The sequence below is a fragment of the Sminthopsis crassicaudata genome, chromosome 4 (genome assembly GCF_048593235.1).
Source record: "Sminthopsis crassicaudata isolate SCR6 chromosome 4, ASM4859323v1, whole genome shotgun sequence".
NCBI lineage: Eukaryota > Metazoa > Chordata > Mammalia > Dasyuromorphia > Dasyuridae > Sminthopsis > Sminthopsis crassicaudata.
Window position 1 is genome coordinate 142,240,269 of NC_133620.1, and position 17,498 is coordinate 142,257,766.

The 17,498-nt window shown below is 34.3% G+C and overlaps 1 protein-coding gene and 1 long non-coding RNA gene across 6 annotated transcripts in view; both read left to right on the plus strand.

Moving 5' to 3' along the window:
- Positions 1 to 17,498, plus strand: part of RMND1 (required for meiotic nuclear division 1 homolog) — a 57,335-nt gene that overhangs the window by 2,884 nt on the left and 36,953 nt on the right. For 3 of the 5 annotated variants that reach the window (XM_074309544.1, XM_074309543.1, XM_074309545.1), the window contains exon 2: positions 4,389 to 4,903. In XM_074309544.1, the coding sequence (XP_074165645.1) occupies positions 4,403 to 4,903 (501 nt within the window). In that variant the 5' untranslated portion in view covers positions 4,389 to 4,402. Of the gene's footprint in view, positions 1 to 4,196; positions 4,904 to 17,498 lie in introns of all 5 variants that reach the window. The other 2 variants (XM_074309546.1, XM_074309549.1) reach the window with 2 other exon arrangements.
- On the plus strand, positions 6,287 to 9,636 carry LOC141565853 (uncharacterized). Its single transcript, XR_012489169.1, has 2 exons — positions 6,287 to 6,318; positions 9,406 to 9,636. It is a non-coding gene; the product is annotated as an uncharacterized LOC141565853 (long non-coding RNA).

Below are 17,498 nucleotides of genomic sequence, written 5' to 3' on the forward strand. Positions count from 1 at the left end.
AGGTTTTCTAGTTACTAAAAGGATAAGGCCTATATTTTAAGGATATTAATTTGACAGCTGTAGAGAATAGATTGGAGAGTAAAGAGAGGGACAAGAGAAGTTGCAGTAATCCATTTGATCAAGGATGAGGGAGGACCTCAAGGGAGTGGTATGTGAACACAGGGAACTTATTAAAGATTATATAGAGTTGAAATCAAGATTTACCAACTAATTAGATGTGGGAAAAGGACTAAGAGAAAAGGAAGAATAAAATATAAATTCAGATTTCAAACTTGAGTGATTGGAAGTATAATGTTGCCATCACAGAAACAACCAAATTTGGAAGAGAGATGAGTTTAAAGAAAAAAATACTGATTTTAGCTTTAGACATACAGAATTAGAATTAACAGGGACCTTAGAGGCCATTTACTCCATTTCTGTCTTTGTATAGTTGTGGAATTCATTCCAAGAGAGTTTATGTGACTTATATATAACCTCTTTGGTTTCAAAACATTACCATGAGTCTTGTTCACAATGTACTAAGATATTACTGTGAAAGATGTCTGATGTTATGCACGATGTGCACATTTGGCCTTATATACAAGCATGAAAACCTCAGGCTTCTTCATTAACCTTTCTATAATATAAACACTTAAATGTAACTTTTAAAAGTTACAGAGAGGTAGCAAGACTAAATTAGCCTCTAAGACTTAACATTTCCACATACAGTCCTCAAGGTCACAACTATGAGGTCTCTTAGGTATTAAATGAGAGAGCCAAGATTCACACTCAGGTCCCTAAAAACTTGAGCACATTTTCCACTACACTATGTAGCCGGATATGTCAGTGGGCTAGGATATTCTTTAAAATGTCCAACAGGCAGTTGGAAATTCAAGATTGGGTTTCAAAATTAAGAAAATAAGATCTCAGAATTTGAGAAACCTTCTTTATCCTCAAGAGAAAAGATCATATGAATAAGTAAAACAGATTAAAACTGAATAAATGTTTATTAAGTGTACTTATAAGATGTCCCCCAAAAAAGTTTTAGTTCAGTTTAAGCTTTAGTTCCTTAAAAACTGCAAAGACTTTTGGGAAATCTTGTATATATGTGTGTGTGTTTATGCTTATGTATACACACATATACACATACACACACACACACACACACACACATATATATATTTATACCTCTAGTCTTGGGAATTATCTACATAGAGACATTTGAACTCTTATGTTAATGAGATTACTAAAGGAAAAAAGTATAATGAAAGGAGCAGAGATAAAAGTCAGAGCCTTAGGGCTGGAGTTCTTATTTAATCATTTTCTGTTTGTGCTTTTAAATTTTCCTGTTTGCTGATGACATTCTGACCTGTAATAAAACCAAGAATGTTTTGTAATTCTTGATAAGACATATTCTTTAGTTTATTTAAAGGCCTTGTGGTTCTCAAACTTTTGTTTGTGACTGCATGAGGGACAAAATCACTGCAAGTTCTGAAGATGGATAGAAGAATGAGTTATGATATTCTAAAAAGGCAGGCCAAAAAAGAAATAATAGAAAACTGGCTAGTTGCTTGAACAGAGTATCTGAACAAGTTAGTAGCTGCTCAGATAATGTGGTAAACTTCTCTAGTAGAGAATGGTTGTGATCTTGAGGACTGTATGTGAAAATATTAAGTCTTAGAGGCTTAGAGGCTAAAAGTTACATTTAAGTTTTTATATTATAGAAAGGTTAATGAAGAAGCCTGAGATTTTCATGCTTGTAGATAAGGCCAAATGTGCACATCTTGCAAAACATCAGTCATCTTTCACAGTAATATCTTAGTACATTGTGAACAAAGCTCATGGTAATGTTTTGAAACCCAAGTAACTTCTGACTACTCATCAGAAACAAGAGTTGATGGAAACATGTCCCTTGTTCTTATATACTCTTTAGAGTATATAACTCTAAAGATCCCTCTGGCCTGATCCCTTTGGTTTTCTATCTATCTGTAATTGACACATTGATTTTACTGGTTTTCCTCCCCCACAGCAGGACAGGATTACAGCTAATACTTATTCAGGATATAAACTTGTAATGCCAGGTTAAGTCTTCCTGAACCAATCAAGGCTCTTTAAGAATACATTCTTCTTCAGTATGACATCTAGGTGTTAAATTGATAAACCTGTGGACTTAGATATAGGAAGACCTGAGTTCAGATCTATCCTGATTTAGGCTATTCTTAGGCAAAGTACTTAACCTCTGTTTTTTAGCCTCAATTTCCTCAGCTGTAAAATGAGGATAAATAACAGCATCTATCTTGCAAAGCAGCAAAAGAAATAATGTTTGTAAAGTATTTTGCATGGCATGTAGCACTCTCTGGCATGTAATAGGCCATATAGATACTTATTCCTTCTCTCCCTGTGGACTTCTGCCATTGCCTCTGTTCAGGATATACTCATTTTACTATGAACACAGGATCAAGCACATTGCCTTCACATTTGCTGTGTTTCTCATCTTCCATACCATTTTCACTTACCTGGGATGATACATGAAATACTCAACTTACTTCTAAAACAATGTTTTATCACAGCCCCTCAGATGATTGAAGTTAGCTGTGCTACTTTGCAGAGACTTTGTCTTTAATAAATCAATGGTATTCATAAGAAATCAGGGAAGGCTCTCTATTCTAGCAGTTTCTTGGATCTATTTTCAGGAGAACTTAGCTGAACAAGACCACTGATATGGTCCTACCTGACTCTTTCTGGCTTTTCCCTATTATATCATCTATTTATGACTAATGGATCAGGGAACCCTGAAATTCAAGTATAGCAGTACAAAGTGACTCCTGGTGTCACTTTAGATCCCAGGAGAAGTTACATGTAAGAGGCTATGAGCTCAGCTATTTTAGTTAAGATGATCCAAACTTATTGTAGAGATCAGAGACCATATCAAAAGGATTATCTGTTCTATGGACCTAAATGTTTCTGGTCATCACACATGTTTTATCTGTAGAAGATATCACTTCCCCACTGTTGTGACAAGACTTATTTTTGGTTTGTGCTGCTCCAGTACTGCTTATGTTGGGGTGATTTTATGAATATTTTACTGGTAGAAGTTTACCTAAGATAAGTAGTATCTGTTTGGTATTGTAGAATGGGAATTATCTCCTGTTGGGCTGTATCTTTGGTCCATTGAAGCCATTTTCCTTCTTAACTCTACCTGTTTGTTGTTTAGACAAAAGCTTTCCAAGACTTGTTTGCAGTATTGATTCTTCAAGAGAAGTCAAGTAATGTCCTCTTTTCCTTGTGTCCTTTTTAATTGATGTTTTTTAATTTGAATATTGTTTTAATCATGTCTTACATTCAAAAAATATTTGTTTTTTTTTGAACCTGGAACTTGAGGCTTGGCCTACAATCGTAAGTGAAGATAGACTGTAAGTTCATTGAGGGCAGGAACTGTTTCATTTTTGTCTTTGTATCTGCAGTTCCTATCACAGTTTCTGTTGTAAAACAGGTTTTGATTTAATAAATGTTTGTTGCTTGCTTATTTGAACATTTAAAGTAACAAATTTGAGCTCATAGAAGTATCTTTTAGATTTTCCACATCTCAAAAATAGAACATTTCCATTGGAGCTTGTTACTCTGTATATAACTTGTATGTCACTAGATTAACTGTCTCCCCAACTGGAATATGTATTTCTCTAATACTGGGAAAGTATTTTGCCTTTTTGTTTTTTAAAGGATTTAATCATTTTTTAAGCAATTACTGTGTGCAAAGCTCTGTGTTAAACTGGGGATTCAAATAAAGAAGTCAGACAGTTTCAATCTCCAGGAGTTCTCATTCTAGTTGGAGGAGACAAAGCATACAGAAAGTTTCCACAACTCCCAAAGTAAAACTCTTGGTCTTAGGGCCCAGAAGCAAAGCACCTGGTCAAGCCTCTTTTTTTATATCATTTTCACTGAGAAGATATGTTTCTACCATTGACCCCTATGACAATGCAAAGGACTTGAGTAACAAGTTCTTTCCTGGGTCTCCAGTAGCTATAGCTATGTAGTTCCTGCAGGATCAGTTAGTTTTCTCAGGCTGCAATTCCACTGGAGCTGCTTCTCAGAATTGGAGCTAAGGATACTAGGCTGGAAGCAGGGCAGGAAGTTTGAAGGTAGAGGGACATTAGTGGTAGCCAAGATGACAATGGTTTGACCTACCTGGTATGTATTTCTTCATGTCTCTTCCTCAGGATGCCCTGATGCTTCAGAAAGCAGCTAAACAATGGGGGCAAAGTCTGGGCGATTCAGAAGCCAAGCCAGAAGGGCAGAGTGCAGAGGGATGAACAATCACCTCATATATAGCTGGAATTTGCCTTTATTTATTAATAAGTACATGTTGACTGACTGTTAAATGTTAAACTCTGAAATTTTGTTTTATTTAGTTTTGAGTGCTGTGATGCAAGTTCAACTGCTCCAAGATCTGGCCAAATCTCCCTACATTTTAGCAAAACTATGCCAGTGCCAAAGTCTCCCTAGAGTTCTTCGTCCAGCACTAAAACCACTAAAATTATTTGAAAAGACAACATGCAGGACCCTGACAATAAATCAAAACTTGGGTTTATGCTTTTCTGAAACAGCAATTGATAATTTGAAATTTTCACTTCCTGGACACATCAATTGGAAAGTGTCAACTGCAAACATAGTATCTCAGCTGAAGCCTGTGTTCTTCAGAGTTGAAGAAATGAATGTTCTATCCCAGAAATCTTTTGGGACTTCTAAGAAAATGAATCAAAAACTAAGACTATTGTATACTAATTGGCCTATGAAAATATTGAAGAGACATTATTCATCTACACCAACTGGAAAACTAGAAGTTCAGCAAATCAAGAGACCACTAAAAGCATCAAGGACCAAGCAACCTTCCAGAGCTAACCTTCCACTCTCTTCTGTAAGTGAGGTAAAGTTTGTATTGTTACTGAATTCTATTTAATGATAAGCATGTATGCTAGTTAGCTATGAATACAATGCTGTATCTCTATGCTGGTATTTGAGAATCTGCAAGTTAAAGTGACTTAACTGGTTTTCATTATTAAGACCTTTGACATGACTAAAGGAAATCAATTCCTAATGTTTTAATTGTTAATAATACAGATAAGAATACAATAATTACCATAGATAAGTAATTTCTTATATAGTAGCCATAAAACACCTCAGGGCTTCATCTTGAAAAGAACCTTAATTGATGTCCTCAAGAAGACTTCTTCCTGTTCTTAATCTATAGTTCTTTAATTCTGTGATCCTGATGTATGGATATTCTATGCCCTCAGGATTTAAAGGCAGAATTCAAAGAAATTCTGAAAATGGGAAATGAAGACCATTTACTTGCTAATATGTTGTTACATGTAATCTTTCTGAATATGTCTTCATATTTGATATTTTGGATAGCAAAATATTTAATAACCTCAAAATGTTCACATGAAACCCCTTTTTGGTCAGGTAAAACATGAGGATTTTATAGAATACAGTTTCAGGAAATGTCTGCCTTAGACTATATCATACAGTATCTTTTATTTATTTTTTATTTTTAAAATTTTTTTTTATTATGTCTTTTTATTTATAAGATATATGCATGGGTAATTTTTCAGCATTGACCCTTGCAAAACCTTTTGTTCCAATTTTCCCCCTCCTTTCCCACCCCTTTCCCCAGATGGCAGGTAGACCAATACATGTTAAATATGTTAAAGTATGTTAAATACCATATAGTTTCTTTTAAAAGAGAATGTATTTGTATTACAAAACTGCCAGGAGGCTTATGAAAACAACTCATCTGACTTTAGGGTTTCACTGTTAAAATGTAGCTTTTGTATTTTATCTTCATATAGATATAGAAATTTGCTCCCTTATCTGTATGAAGTAGATGAAAAATCTGGCAATCCAATTTGGGAAAGAAATATATGAGGTTGTTCAGTTGTTTTTCAGTTGTACCCAACTCTCTGTGACCTCATTTAGGGACTTTCTTAGCTCAGACACTGGAATAATGGTTTATCATTTCTTTTTGTAGTTCATATTCAGATTAGGATACTAATGATAACAGTTAAACGATTTGCCCAGGGTCACATAACTAGTGAATATCTGACATTAAATTTTAACTCAGAAAGATGAAGTTTCTTGACTTCAGGCCTGGTATTCTATGCCCTGTGAGAGTTAACTACCCTAAGTAATAAAGTAGGTCTGCACTGTTCATTTCTTGAAATATAATATTCAAGTTTTTGTGTTTCATTTTGTTTTTCTGGGAAGTTAGTAAATGATTCTTAGATTCTCTCTAAATTCTGTTTTTCAGGTCATTTTTTTAAAAAATTGAATATATTTCAGGTATTTCAATTTTGTTGTATCTTTTGATATTTGTTGTATTATTGAATTCTTTTTTGCTTTCATTTTATTTCAGCTTATCTATGTTGCTAAGTTTTTCTGGGTTCTCAGCTCTCCTTTTGGATTTTTCTTTAAGAGCTTTATTTTAATTTCTTAGGAATTCCTATAGTCATTCCATTTTCTTTGCCTGCATTATAGTGGTAATTATTATCAAATAATTATTTTCTTGCCGGTTTGTGGCAGTGAAACACCACAGAATCAAGTTATTTTTAATAATTTAATATAATTTATACAAGGTGATTGATTGCATAGAGTTCTAGAGTAATAATTTACAATTGCATGGTGTTTTACAGCTTGTCCCATACTTTTAATATATGATTTTCATAAACTTGTGAGGTCGATGGGATAGGCCTTATCTTCATTTTAAAGGTAAGAAAACAGGCTGACAGACAGGTTGGGACTTACTCAAGATTGCTAAGTAAAGTAATTTAGATTTGCACATCATTCTTCAGAACACTATGATAAAAGGGTTTTTTTTTTTTTGTTTTGTTTTGTTTTAACCTTGCAATAATGGTGTAGAATTCTACATATAATCTTTCTCAGCTTCCAGTCCACATATTTTTGCTGATATGAAAAATTTTGACCATTATCACCCTTCTTAAAAGTAACTACCAGAAATAACTAACTCTCTGTTCAATAAATTAAATCAACATTAAGTATCTGCTATTTGGCCCTCCATTAATCAGACAGAAAACTTATTAAGTACCTACTCTGTACCAAGCAGTGGAAATACAAAAAGAGGCAAAAGACTATTCTTGTCCTCCGGAAGGAGCCTATCTAAGAGGAAAGACAACAAGCAAACATATACAAACAAGTCTGTACTCATAGGCCTGTTGTTCAGTCACTTCAGTGGTGTTTGATGATTTTGGATTTTCATTGCAAAGAAATTAAAAGTAGTTGCCATTTTCTTCTCCAGCTTATTTTTCAGATGAGGAAACTGAGTCAAACAGGGTTAAGTGACTTGCCCAGAGTTACACAGCTGCAGTGTGAGATCAGATCTAAACTCAGGTCTGCCTGATTACAGGCTTGGCAGTCTGCCCACTGTAACATCTAACTGCCATAAGCTACATACAGAATAAATAGGAATGATTTTTTAAAAAGAGAGAATTTTAGTTGAGACATACCAGAAGCCATTAGGCAGAGAAGGGGTGAATGACATGGTTGGACCCATGGTTTAGGAAAATTAGTTTGGTGGCTGATTGGAGGATGAATAAGAGTGGGAAAAGACTCGTAATAGGCAAACCCCAACAAGTTATTGCAAGAAATTAGGCATGAGATGATGAGGCCTGGACAAGGATGATGGCAGAGCTGGAAGAGAAGAGATACTGCAACAGTGAAACAGACAGGCCTTGGCAAGATATTGGGTGAGGGAAGGTGAGAAATAATAGAGAATGACTCCTAGCTTGTGAGCAGATGGACTAAAAGTGTTATGGGGGTCTTTAAAGTAATAGAAAGCAGAATGGGAAGAGGGTTTGGGGGAAAGACAATGGATTTGGATTTGGACATATGTTGAGTTTCAAATGTCTGCTGGCTATTTTAAGTTGTCTGAAAGGCTGATGGAGTTTGAAAACCAGCAAAAAATTTAGGGCAGGTTAGATAGGTTTGAAAATCAATAGGATAAGCATGATAATTAAGTCTATGGGAGTTAATAAGATCACCAACTGATAAAAGGAGATGAGTAGGGCAACCCAGGATCCAACTCAGTGAGGAGAATTCTAGACAGTGAGAATACTGAAAAAAGGAGTCAAGAAAAACAGTTTTAAAATTATTATAATAGTTCAGAGCATCTAGATGAGGGTTCTGAATTTGGATCAGTGCCTTTGTCTTTGGAAAGGAAGGGACATTTGCAAGCAATGTTATGAAGGTAGAATTTAAAAGACTTTGACAGAATAATTGTATGTGGGTGCTAAGTGAGGAAAAGGGGAAAGTCAAAGAAAATATTGAGGTTTTGAACTTAGTGGGTGAGTAAGATGCTAGTGCCATTGACAGAAATAGAAAATTTAGTATAAATCACATCCATAAGCATTTATTAAGTACCTGCTATATGCCAGGGGTTGTATTAAGTGCTGAGGATAGAGAGGCAAAAAAACATTCTCATGAACCCATAATCTAAGAAGGGAGAAAACATGCATACAATTATGTATTAACAAGATATGTACTGGATAAATTGGAAATAATCTAAGAGGGAGGTTTGAGTTGTGGGGTGAAGAGAGTTTTAAGGAGATGTAAGATCAGATTCCTGTTCTCATACTCTTTGCTTCTTTATATTGCAACTCTGATATTGCCAGGCCAGATTTACGTAAATCTTATGATTAGCTGTTGTTTAAGATTTCTTCAGAAGTGGAGGGTTGGGGGAATGATAGAAAAAGTAATGTGAAAAAGATGTAGGTTTTCTAATGTTCATGAGCCCATTATAAGTCTGCAGTATGAAAGACACCCATGCTTCTCATTCATTATAAACATTCATGGACCTGTAGATTGAATTGCAGGTCCACCCTGTTTACCATTATTAATTTAGTTCTTTGGGACGCCTTGTTACTGGATTGTTGGGGGACTGAGTCTGGAGTACCATGTATATCCCCCAGGGAAAGATTGCTCACAGAAAACAAATGGGGTAGGGAACCTCTATTAATTATTATAGAATACTCTTAAGTCCTTTATGACCATTGTGTATTTTATGTAGGATGAAACATAGGCTTTCTTGTGCCTGAAAAGAAAGGAAAGAAAAAAAACCCCAATGTTAGGTAAAATATCAAAGGAAAACGTTAGTGAAATAGGAAGTGTTAAAAAGGGATACTGGACCAAGCAATCTTTCTACAAGATTTTTCTGTGCTTTGGTGGCTTTTGTTTATTTTGTATTAAAGAAATTATTGTGAAAGTGGTCTGTCAATAAATATTGTGCCTGCTATTTGTCATGTACTAGTATTAGAAATTAAAAGATAGCCCCTGTTCTTATGATAATGAGGAGCTCACTATCTAATGAAGGAAACAACATACTAATAACTATGTACAAATAAATTCTATATTCAGGTTCATTGGACATAATCAACGGAAGGAAGGTATTGGAATTCAGAGGAATTGGGAAAGACTGTTGAAGATGGGATTTTAGCTGAGACTTCATGAAAACCATGAAAAACGGAGACAGTGCTATGCTGGATATGTCTTATCATCTTTTTTTTTTTTAATCACTAGCTTTGGGGTGGGAGTGGAGAATAGAGTTTAGTAAGCAGTAGAATACTAAATAAAATTAATATCCTCAAAGTATAATGCTTGAATTTTTTTAGTAATAGATTGCAGAAAATAAAGGAAAATTCTGATGTAATGTTTGTAATGGGGGAACAAAGTACATTCCACTCTATTTTCCTCAACAATATAACAATGCTTCTTAGAGTTTAGTGTTTTCATTTGGGTAATGCTTCTATTATACAAAAAAAAAAAAAAAATTTCCTGTGGACTTAAGTGTATTGTAACACTTTCCTTTTTCCATAGCTATCTTGCGACACCTACTGGAATATGTTTTCTTTAGCTAAACTATCATGTGGACTATACCTCTTAGAGAAAATATTACTGATGGATCTTGTTTGACTTATTCAGCACCATTTCTTGATGGGATTGGCATATTTTGCAGCAAGGTAGTGATCTATAATAGTCATCCTTATGCCTAACTCCTGCCTTAAATTTTTAATAAAAGTCAATCACCATAAAAATTTATAGTTAAAAGCTAATGTGAAACTATGGGGGATTCATAAATTTAATACTATACAAAGTGAAAAAGGTTCAAAGATTAAAAACTCTACCTAAGTAAAATTAGAGATTTTTAAAAATTACTTTTTATTGTAAGTGAAAAATTTTAAAATTACTTAATATTGATAAAGTTATTATAAAGATATTATATTGGCAAAACTTATATTTCCCAATCTCTCTCTCCCTCTCCTCATGGAGAGATACCCTTTGTAATTATAAAGAGGAAGGCACCTAGATGGTATAGATAGAGCACCAGCCTTGGAGTCAGGAGAACCTGAGTTAAAATCTTGTCTCAGACACAACCCTTCTGTGTAAGCCTAAGCAAGTCATGTAACCTCAATTGCCTGCAGTAAATAAATGAAGTGACAAAAACGATTAGAAACACTAACTAATATTGAAAAAAAATCTCCTATAATATGATGTTACATATTTACCTTTACCACCCTACCCCTATATTCCTTTCCTCACCCTATCCCACCAAAAAAAAAAAAAAAAAAAAAAAAGTACCTTTTCATGAAACAGGACACTTTTTTTTAAAATTAATTTTATAATTATAATTTTTTTACAGTATGTATGCATGAGTAATTTTTTTAAATAACATTATCCCTTGTATTCATTTTTCCAGATTTTCCCCTCCCTCCTTCTACTCCCTCCCCTAGATGACAATCTCATACATTTTTTGTGTGTGTGTGTGTGTGTGTTAAAAAATAAATAAATTTATTAGGATGAAAGAAAAAAACAAAAAACAAAACAAGAACTCCCAGACATCCTGAAAAACATTATGAATTCAGAAACATTTTAAAAATAAATTCATGCTGTAGTAATTTTACAAGCCAGAAAAATGATTTCATATATATGTATATATAATCATATGAATAAATTAAACACATTTATGTATATATTCACAATTTATGTAAATCTAACAATATTTACTTTACAAAATGTATATTTACTTATTTACCAACTTTTTTTATGGTTCTAGGAGTGCTTGCAAAAATTTCTGAAATTTTCAACTGGCTGGGTTTCACAGATTAAAAACCACTATATTAGAAATTATTTTTTTTAAAAAAGAACACATTCAAAGAAACTTTTAAAAAAGAAGTTGGTCCAGGTGTGAAGAGATATTAATTTTTTTACCACAATCTCACCAATAAAGCTGCTTTCCCCTACAGGTAATAAGTGATGACTAAATGTTGTCTACAGCTGAAACCCACAAAAGTAATCAAAAAAATGAGGTGGGATCCAATTGCCAGGACTCAAACCAATGGCAGGAGGCTTGTGGCACTGAGCTATTAAAAATTGTTTATGATCTCTCCACACAAGTCCAATTCTTTTTTTTTTTTTAATTTAATTTTTATTTTATTTTATAATTATAATTTTTTTTTACAGTAAATGTGCATGGGTAATTTTTTACATTATCCCTTGCACTTACTTCTGTTCAGATTTTTTCCCTTCCTCCCCCAACCCCCTCCCCCAGATGGCAGGCAGTTTTATACATGTTAAATATATTACAATATATTCTACATACAATATATGTGTGTAGAACCGAATTTCTTGTTGCACAGGAAGAATTGGATTCAGAAGGTAAAAATAACAGTTTACACTCATTTCCCAGTGTTCCTTTTCTGGATGTAGCTGATTCTGTCCATCATTAATCAATTGGAATTGGATTAGCTCTTCTCTATGTTGAAGATATCCACTTCCATCAGAATATATCCTCATACAGTATCATTGTTGAAGTGTATAATGATCTTCTGGTTCTGCTCGTTTCACTTAGCATCAGTTGATGTAAGTCTCTCCAAGCCTCTCTGTATTTCTCCTGTTGGTCATTTCTTACAGAACAATAATATTCCATAACATTCATATACCATAATTTACCCAACCATTCTCCAATTGATGGACATCCATTCATCTTCCAGCTTCTAGCCACTATGAAAAGGGCTGCCACAAACATTTTGGCACATACAGGTCCCTTTCCCTTCTTTAGTATTTCCTTGGGATATAAGCCCAGGAGTAGCACTGCTGGGTCAAAGGATATGCACATTTTGATAACTTTTTGGGCATAGTTCCAGATTGCTCTCCAGAATGGTTGGATTCTTTCACAACTCCACCAACAATGCATCAGTGTCCCAGTTTTCCTACAGCCCCTCCAACATTCATCATTATTTGTTCCTGTCATCTTAGCCAATCTGACAGATGTGTAGTGATATCTCAGAGTTGTCTTAATTTGCATTTCACTGATCAATAGTGATTTGGAACACTCTTTCATATGAGTGGAAATAGTTTTAATTTCATCATCTGAAAATTGTCTGTTCATATCCTTTGACCATTTATCAATTGGAGAATGGCTTGATTTCTTATAAATTAAAGTCAATTCTCTGTATATTTTGGAGATGAGGCCTTTATCAGAACTTTTAACTGTAAAAATGTTTTCCCAATTTATTACTTCCCTTCTAATCTTGTTTGCATTAGTTTTGTTTGTGCAGAAACTTTTTAATTTGGTGTAATCAAAATTTTCTATTTTGTGATCAATAATGGTCTCTAGTTCTCCCTTGGACACAAACTCCTTCCTCCTCCACAAGTCTGAGAGGTAAACCATCCCATGTTCCTCCAATTTATTTATGATTTTGTTCTTTATGCCTAAATCTTGGACCCATTTTGATCTAATCTTAGTATGTGGTGTTAAATGTGGGTCCATGCCTAGTTTCTGCCATACTAATTTCCAGTTTTCCCAGCAGTTTTTTCAAATAATGAATTCTTATCCCAATATTTGGGATCTTTGGGTTTGTCAAACACTAGATTGCTATTTTTATTCACTATCTTGCCCTGTGAACCTAATCTATGCCACTGATCAACTAGTCTATTTCTTAGCCAATACCAAATGGTTTTGGTGACTGTTGCTTTATAATACAGTTCTAGATCAGGTACAGCTAGACCACCTTCACTTAATTTTTTTTTCATTACTTCCCTTGAAATTCTCGACCTTTTGTTGTTCCGTATGAATTCTGTTGTTGTTTTTTCTAGGTTATTAAAATAGTTTCTTGGAAGTCTGATTGGTATAGCACTAAATAATAGATTAGTTTAGGGAGTATTGTCATCTTAATTATATTCACTCGGCCTATCCAAGAGCACTGAATGTCTTTCCAATTATTTAAATCTGACTTTATTTTTGTGGCAAGTGTTTTGAAATTTTGCTCATATAATTCCTGACTCTCCTTTGGTAGATATATTCCCAAATATTTTATACTGTCGACCGTTATTTTGAATGGAATTTCTCTTTGTATCTCTTGCTGTTGGATTGTGTTGATAATGTATAAAAATGCTGAGGATTTATGTGGATTTGGCAATCTCATACATTTTACATGTGTTACAGTATAACCTAGATATAATATATGTGTGTAAATCCAATATTCTTGTTGCACGTTAAGTATTGAATTTTGAAGGTATAAGTAATCTGGGTAGATAGACAGTAGTGCTAGCAATTTACATTCAATTCCCAGTGTTCCTTCTCTGGGTGTAGTTGTTTCTGTCCATCACTGATCAACTGGAAGTGAGTTGGATCTTCTTTATGTTGAAGATACCCATTTCCATCAGAATATATCTTCATACAGTATTGTTGTTGAAGTGTATAGTGATCTTCTGGTTCTGCTCATTTCACTCAGCATCAGTTCATGTAAGTCTTTCCAAACCTTTCTGAATTCATCCTGCTGGTCATTTCTTACAGAGCAATAATATTCTATAACATTCATATACCATAATTCACCCAACCATTCTCCAATTGATGGACATCCATTTATCTTCCAGTTTCCAGCCCCTACAAAAAGAGCTGCCACAAACATTTTGGCACATACAGGTCCCTTTCCCCTCTTTAGTATTTCTTCAGTGTATAAGTCCAATACCGTGTTTCCCCGATAATAAGACACTGTCTTATTATTTTTTTGGGACTAAAAAACACCAGAGGGCTTATTTTCAGGGGAGGGCTTATTTTAATGAACATTGACAGCAATTTTAATAAACAGGTAAATGTGAACAAAAATTTTTTTACCTTTATTCAATAATGATCATGTCATCTTCTTCAACAACATCGTCATAAGTATCCATACCCTGAATTCCAGCCTGGATGTCTTGCGCCAGCAAGCAAATCACCAGGGAAGAAGAGGATGACGCGCTCACTGCTGCAGCTCTGATTGGATGCAGCTCGGAGCGCGACGTGCGTTTCACCCGGGAGGGGAGGGCGGCGCTGCTTACTGAAGGTACCGCTACGCAGCATATAGCGCAGGGGATCACCATGATGACCGTTTTCATAGTAAGTTCGATAGGGCTTATTTTCGGGGGAGGGCTTATTTTAGCGGAATATTAAAGAGTATGTGGGTGTCTTATTTTCAGGATAGGTCTTATTATCGGGGAAACACGGTAGTAGCACTGCTGGATCAAAGGGTATGCACGTTTGATAACTTTTTGGGCATAGTTCCAAATTGTTCTTCAGGATGGCTGGATTCTTTTACAACTCCACCAGCAATGTATCAGTGTCCCAGGTTTCCCACATCCCCTCCAACATTTATCATTATTTGTTCCTGTCATCTTAGTCAATCTGACAGGTGTGTAGTGGTGTCTCAGAGTTGTCTTAATTTGCATTTCTCTGATCAGTAGAGATTTGGAACACTCTTTCATATGAGTGGATATAGTTTCAATTTCATCATCTGAGAATTGTCTGTTCATATTCTTTGACCATTTATCAATTGGAGAATGGTTCAATTTCTTATAAATTATGGTTAGTTCTCTATATATTTTGGAAATGAGGCCTTTATCAGAACCTTTAACTGTAAAAATATTTTCCCAATTTGTTACTTCCCTTCTAATCTTGTTTGAATTAGTATTGTTTGTACAGAAACTTTTTAGTTTGATGTAATCAAAAGCTTTTATTTTGTGATCTATAATGATCTCTAGTTCTCCTCTGGTCATAAATTCCTTCCTCCTCCACAGGTCTGAGAGGTAGACTATCCTCTGCTCCTCTAATCTATTTATGATCTCATTCTTTATGCCTAAATCATGGACCCATTTTGATCTTATCTTGGTATATGGTGTTAAGTGTGGATCCATATCTAATTTCTGCCATACTAATTTCCAGTTTTCCCAACAGTTTTTTTTCAAATAATGAATTTTTTATCCCAAATGTTGGTATCTTTGGGTTTGCCAAACACTAGATTGCTACAGTTGTACCCTTTTTTGTCCTTTGTACCTAATCTGTTCCACTGATCGACTAGTCTATTTCTTAGCCAACACCAAATGGTTTTGGTGACTGCTGCTATATAGCTTTAGATCAGGTACACCTATTCATCTGACTTTTTTTTTTTATTAATTCCCTTGAAATTCTCGACCTTTTATTCTTCCATATGAACTTTGTTGTTATTTTTTCTAGGTCATTAAAATAGTTTCTTGGGAGTCTGATTGGTATAGCACTAAATAAATAGATTAGTTTGGGGAGTATGGTCATCTTTATTATATTTGCTCGGCCTATCCATGAGCACTGAATGTCTTTCCAATTATTTAAATCTGACTTTATTTTTGTGGCAAGTGAAACAGGACACTTTTTAAGTCTAATTTAAGAATTATCTGGGAAAACTTATCTGGTGAGTACTCAACCATTGGAGTAAGTCTTGAGGTAGAGTTGACCTAACTTAGAGTGAGTATCTCAGTCTCCTTTTTATATAATTTTCTTTTAACTATCAGACAGGACCAGAGACTAGACATCTGCCCTGTTGCTATGTGCTTGTTTCACCACCACCTCATGTACCTCTTCAAATCACCTTGTTCTTCACTAAGAACATTCAATCAAATAGGCAAGCATTTATTCAGATCCTGCTATGTGCCAGGTACTGTGTTAAACATTAGAGATACAAAGACAAAAACTAGTAATTTCTTTCAAATAAATCCTAATCAGCCTTTAAAAATGTAGTAAATAAAGGTTATGTTATAAAGAGAATGTGTTTGTTCTATCTCATTCTTTAATAAAACAAAGGAGGAAGTACTTCCTTCTAGCTCTAACATTCTGTACTCATGTGATTTTAAATGTGATTTAAATTTTAAATTGGTTTAAAAAAACCAAGAAGAAATGTGTTCTATTCTTTAAGCAGAAAGTATGCCATTTTTGCCAGAGTGAATCAGATTTAAGGAGTAAAATTCATTGCTTACCACTGGTTAGACTAACTTTCAATACATGTTCTTTCATCCTTTCATTCCCACTATCTGACTGTAATATGTTTTCCTTTCTTTTTCCGCTGTGGTAAAGGTACTTCAGAAGCCAAAGCAGTTACCTACTCATTCTTTCCATGTTAAACCACTTTTTGAGTTTTTATAATAACCCATTTTCCCTTTAAATCCAGTGGCTGTACTTACCCTAATGACACTTTATTTTGCTTCTGCTCATCATCAGCACTGAGAAATGAGATGACCAAATGTCCTGTGAAGTGTTTCGTGTTACTTTTGGGCATTTGATAAAACCAACTTATGGATGTTTCAAGGAGAATCTGTGAGCTGTCTATTCATATATATGCAACCTTCTTACGTCTTTTGATATGTTTAAAATGAAAATGTCAGTAGGTCAGTTCCTTCAGTAACATGTGAATCTGTTAATAATTGGAAATTTCTTGTTGGCATTGTTTTTTAAAAAACTGGTTATTTTAATATGTTCTGTCAGTCAATTTTTTTTTAGCACTCATCCCTCTGATTATTGTAGTGAGAAAAAATCATGCAAAGACTTGGATCATCTTTTTACTTTTCTTTATTTTGTAGTTTTTCAAGACCCAAGAATTCATCATCTGTTGGTCAGCCTTCTTTTAGTTCCTTCTCTTTACTTAGCTAGGCTGGTCCTTAGATAGCAGACTTATGTCTCATACTGTACTTGCTGCTTTCCTATGCTTTCCCAATGTGGTACACCCTGCCAGTATTTATCCTTTGTTAATACATGATTTAAAAAAACCATAATATAGAATGAGAATTACTGTTTTATATTGCCTAAAAGCAGGTATAAGTTAAAATGTTAAGAACGTTATTGGACACTTTTATTGGAATGTTGTGGGATTACTTCCTACTTTTAAGAGGTCTTGCTACTTTTAAGCTCTTCTTCCAGATGAGCTGTTTTTGTATAGTCAGAACATTAATTAGTTTTAGCAGTGGCCAAAATCAACTTGAAATTAGGAGGAAGGATAAGACAATTGCAGTTTCAATAACTTCAACTTGCCTTATTCAAACAAGCCATCAAAATAGGAAATGGCAAAAAACAAACTAACTTTGGTTTTCATGATTTCCCATAAAAATTTGTGATATAAACCAATTGTGATTTGCTCATCTCTTGGAAAATGATTTTCAGACATATCAAT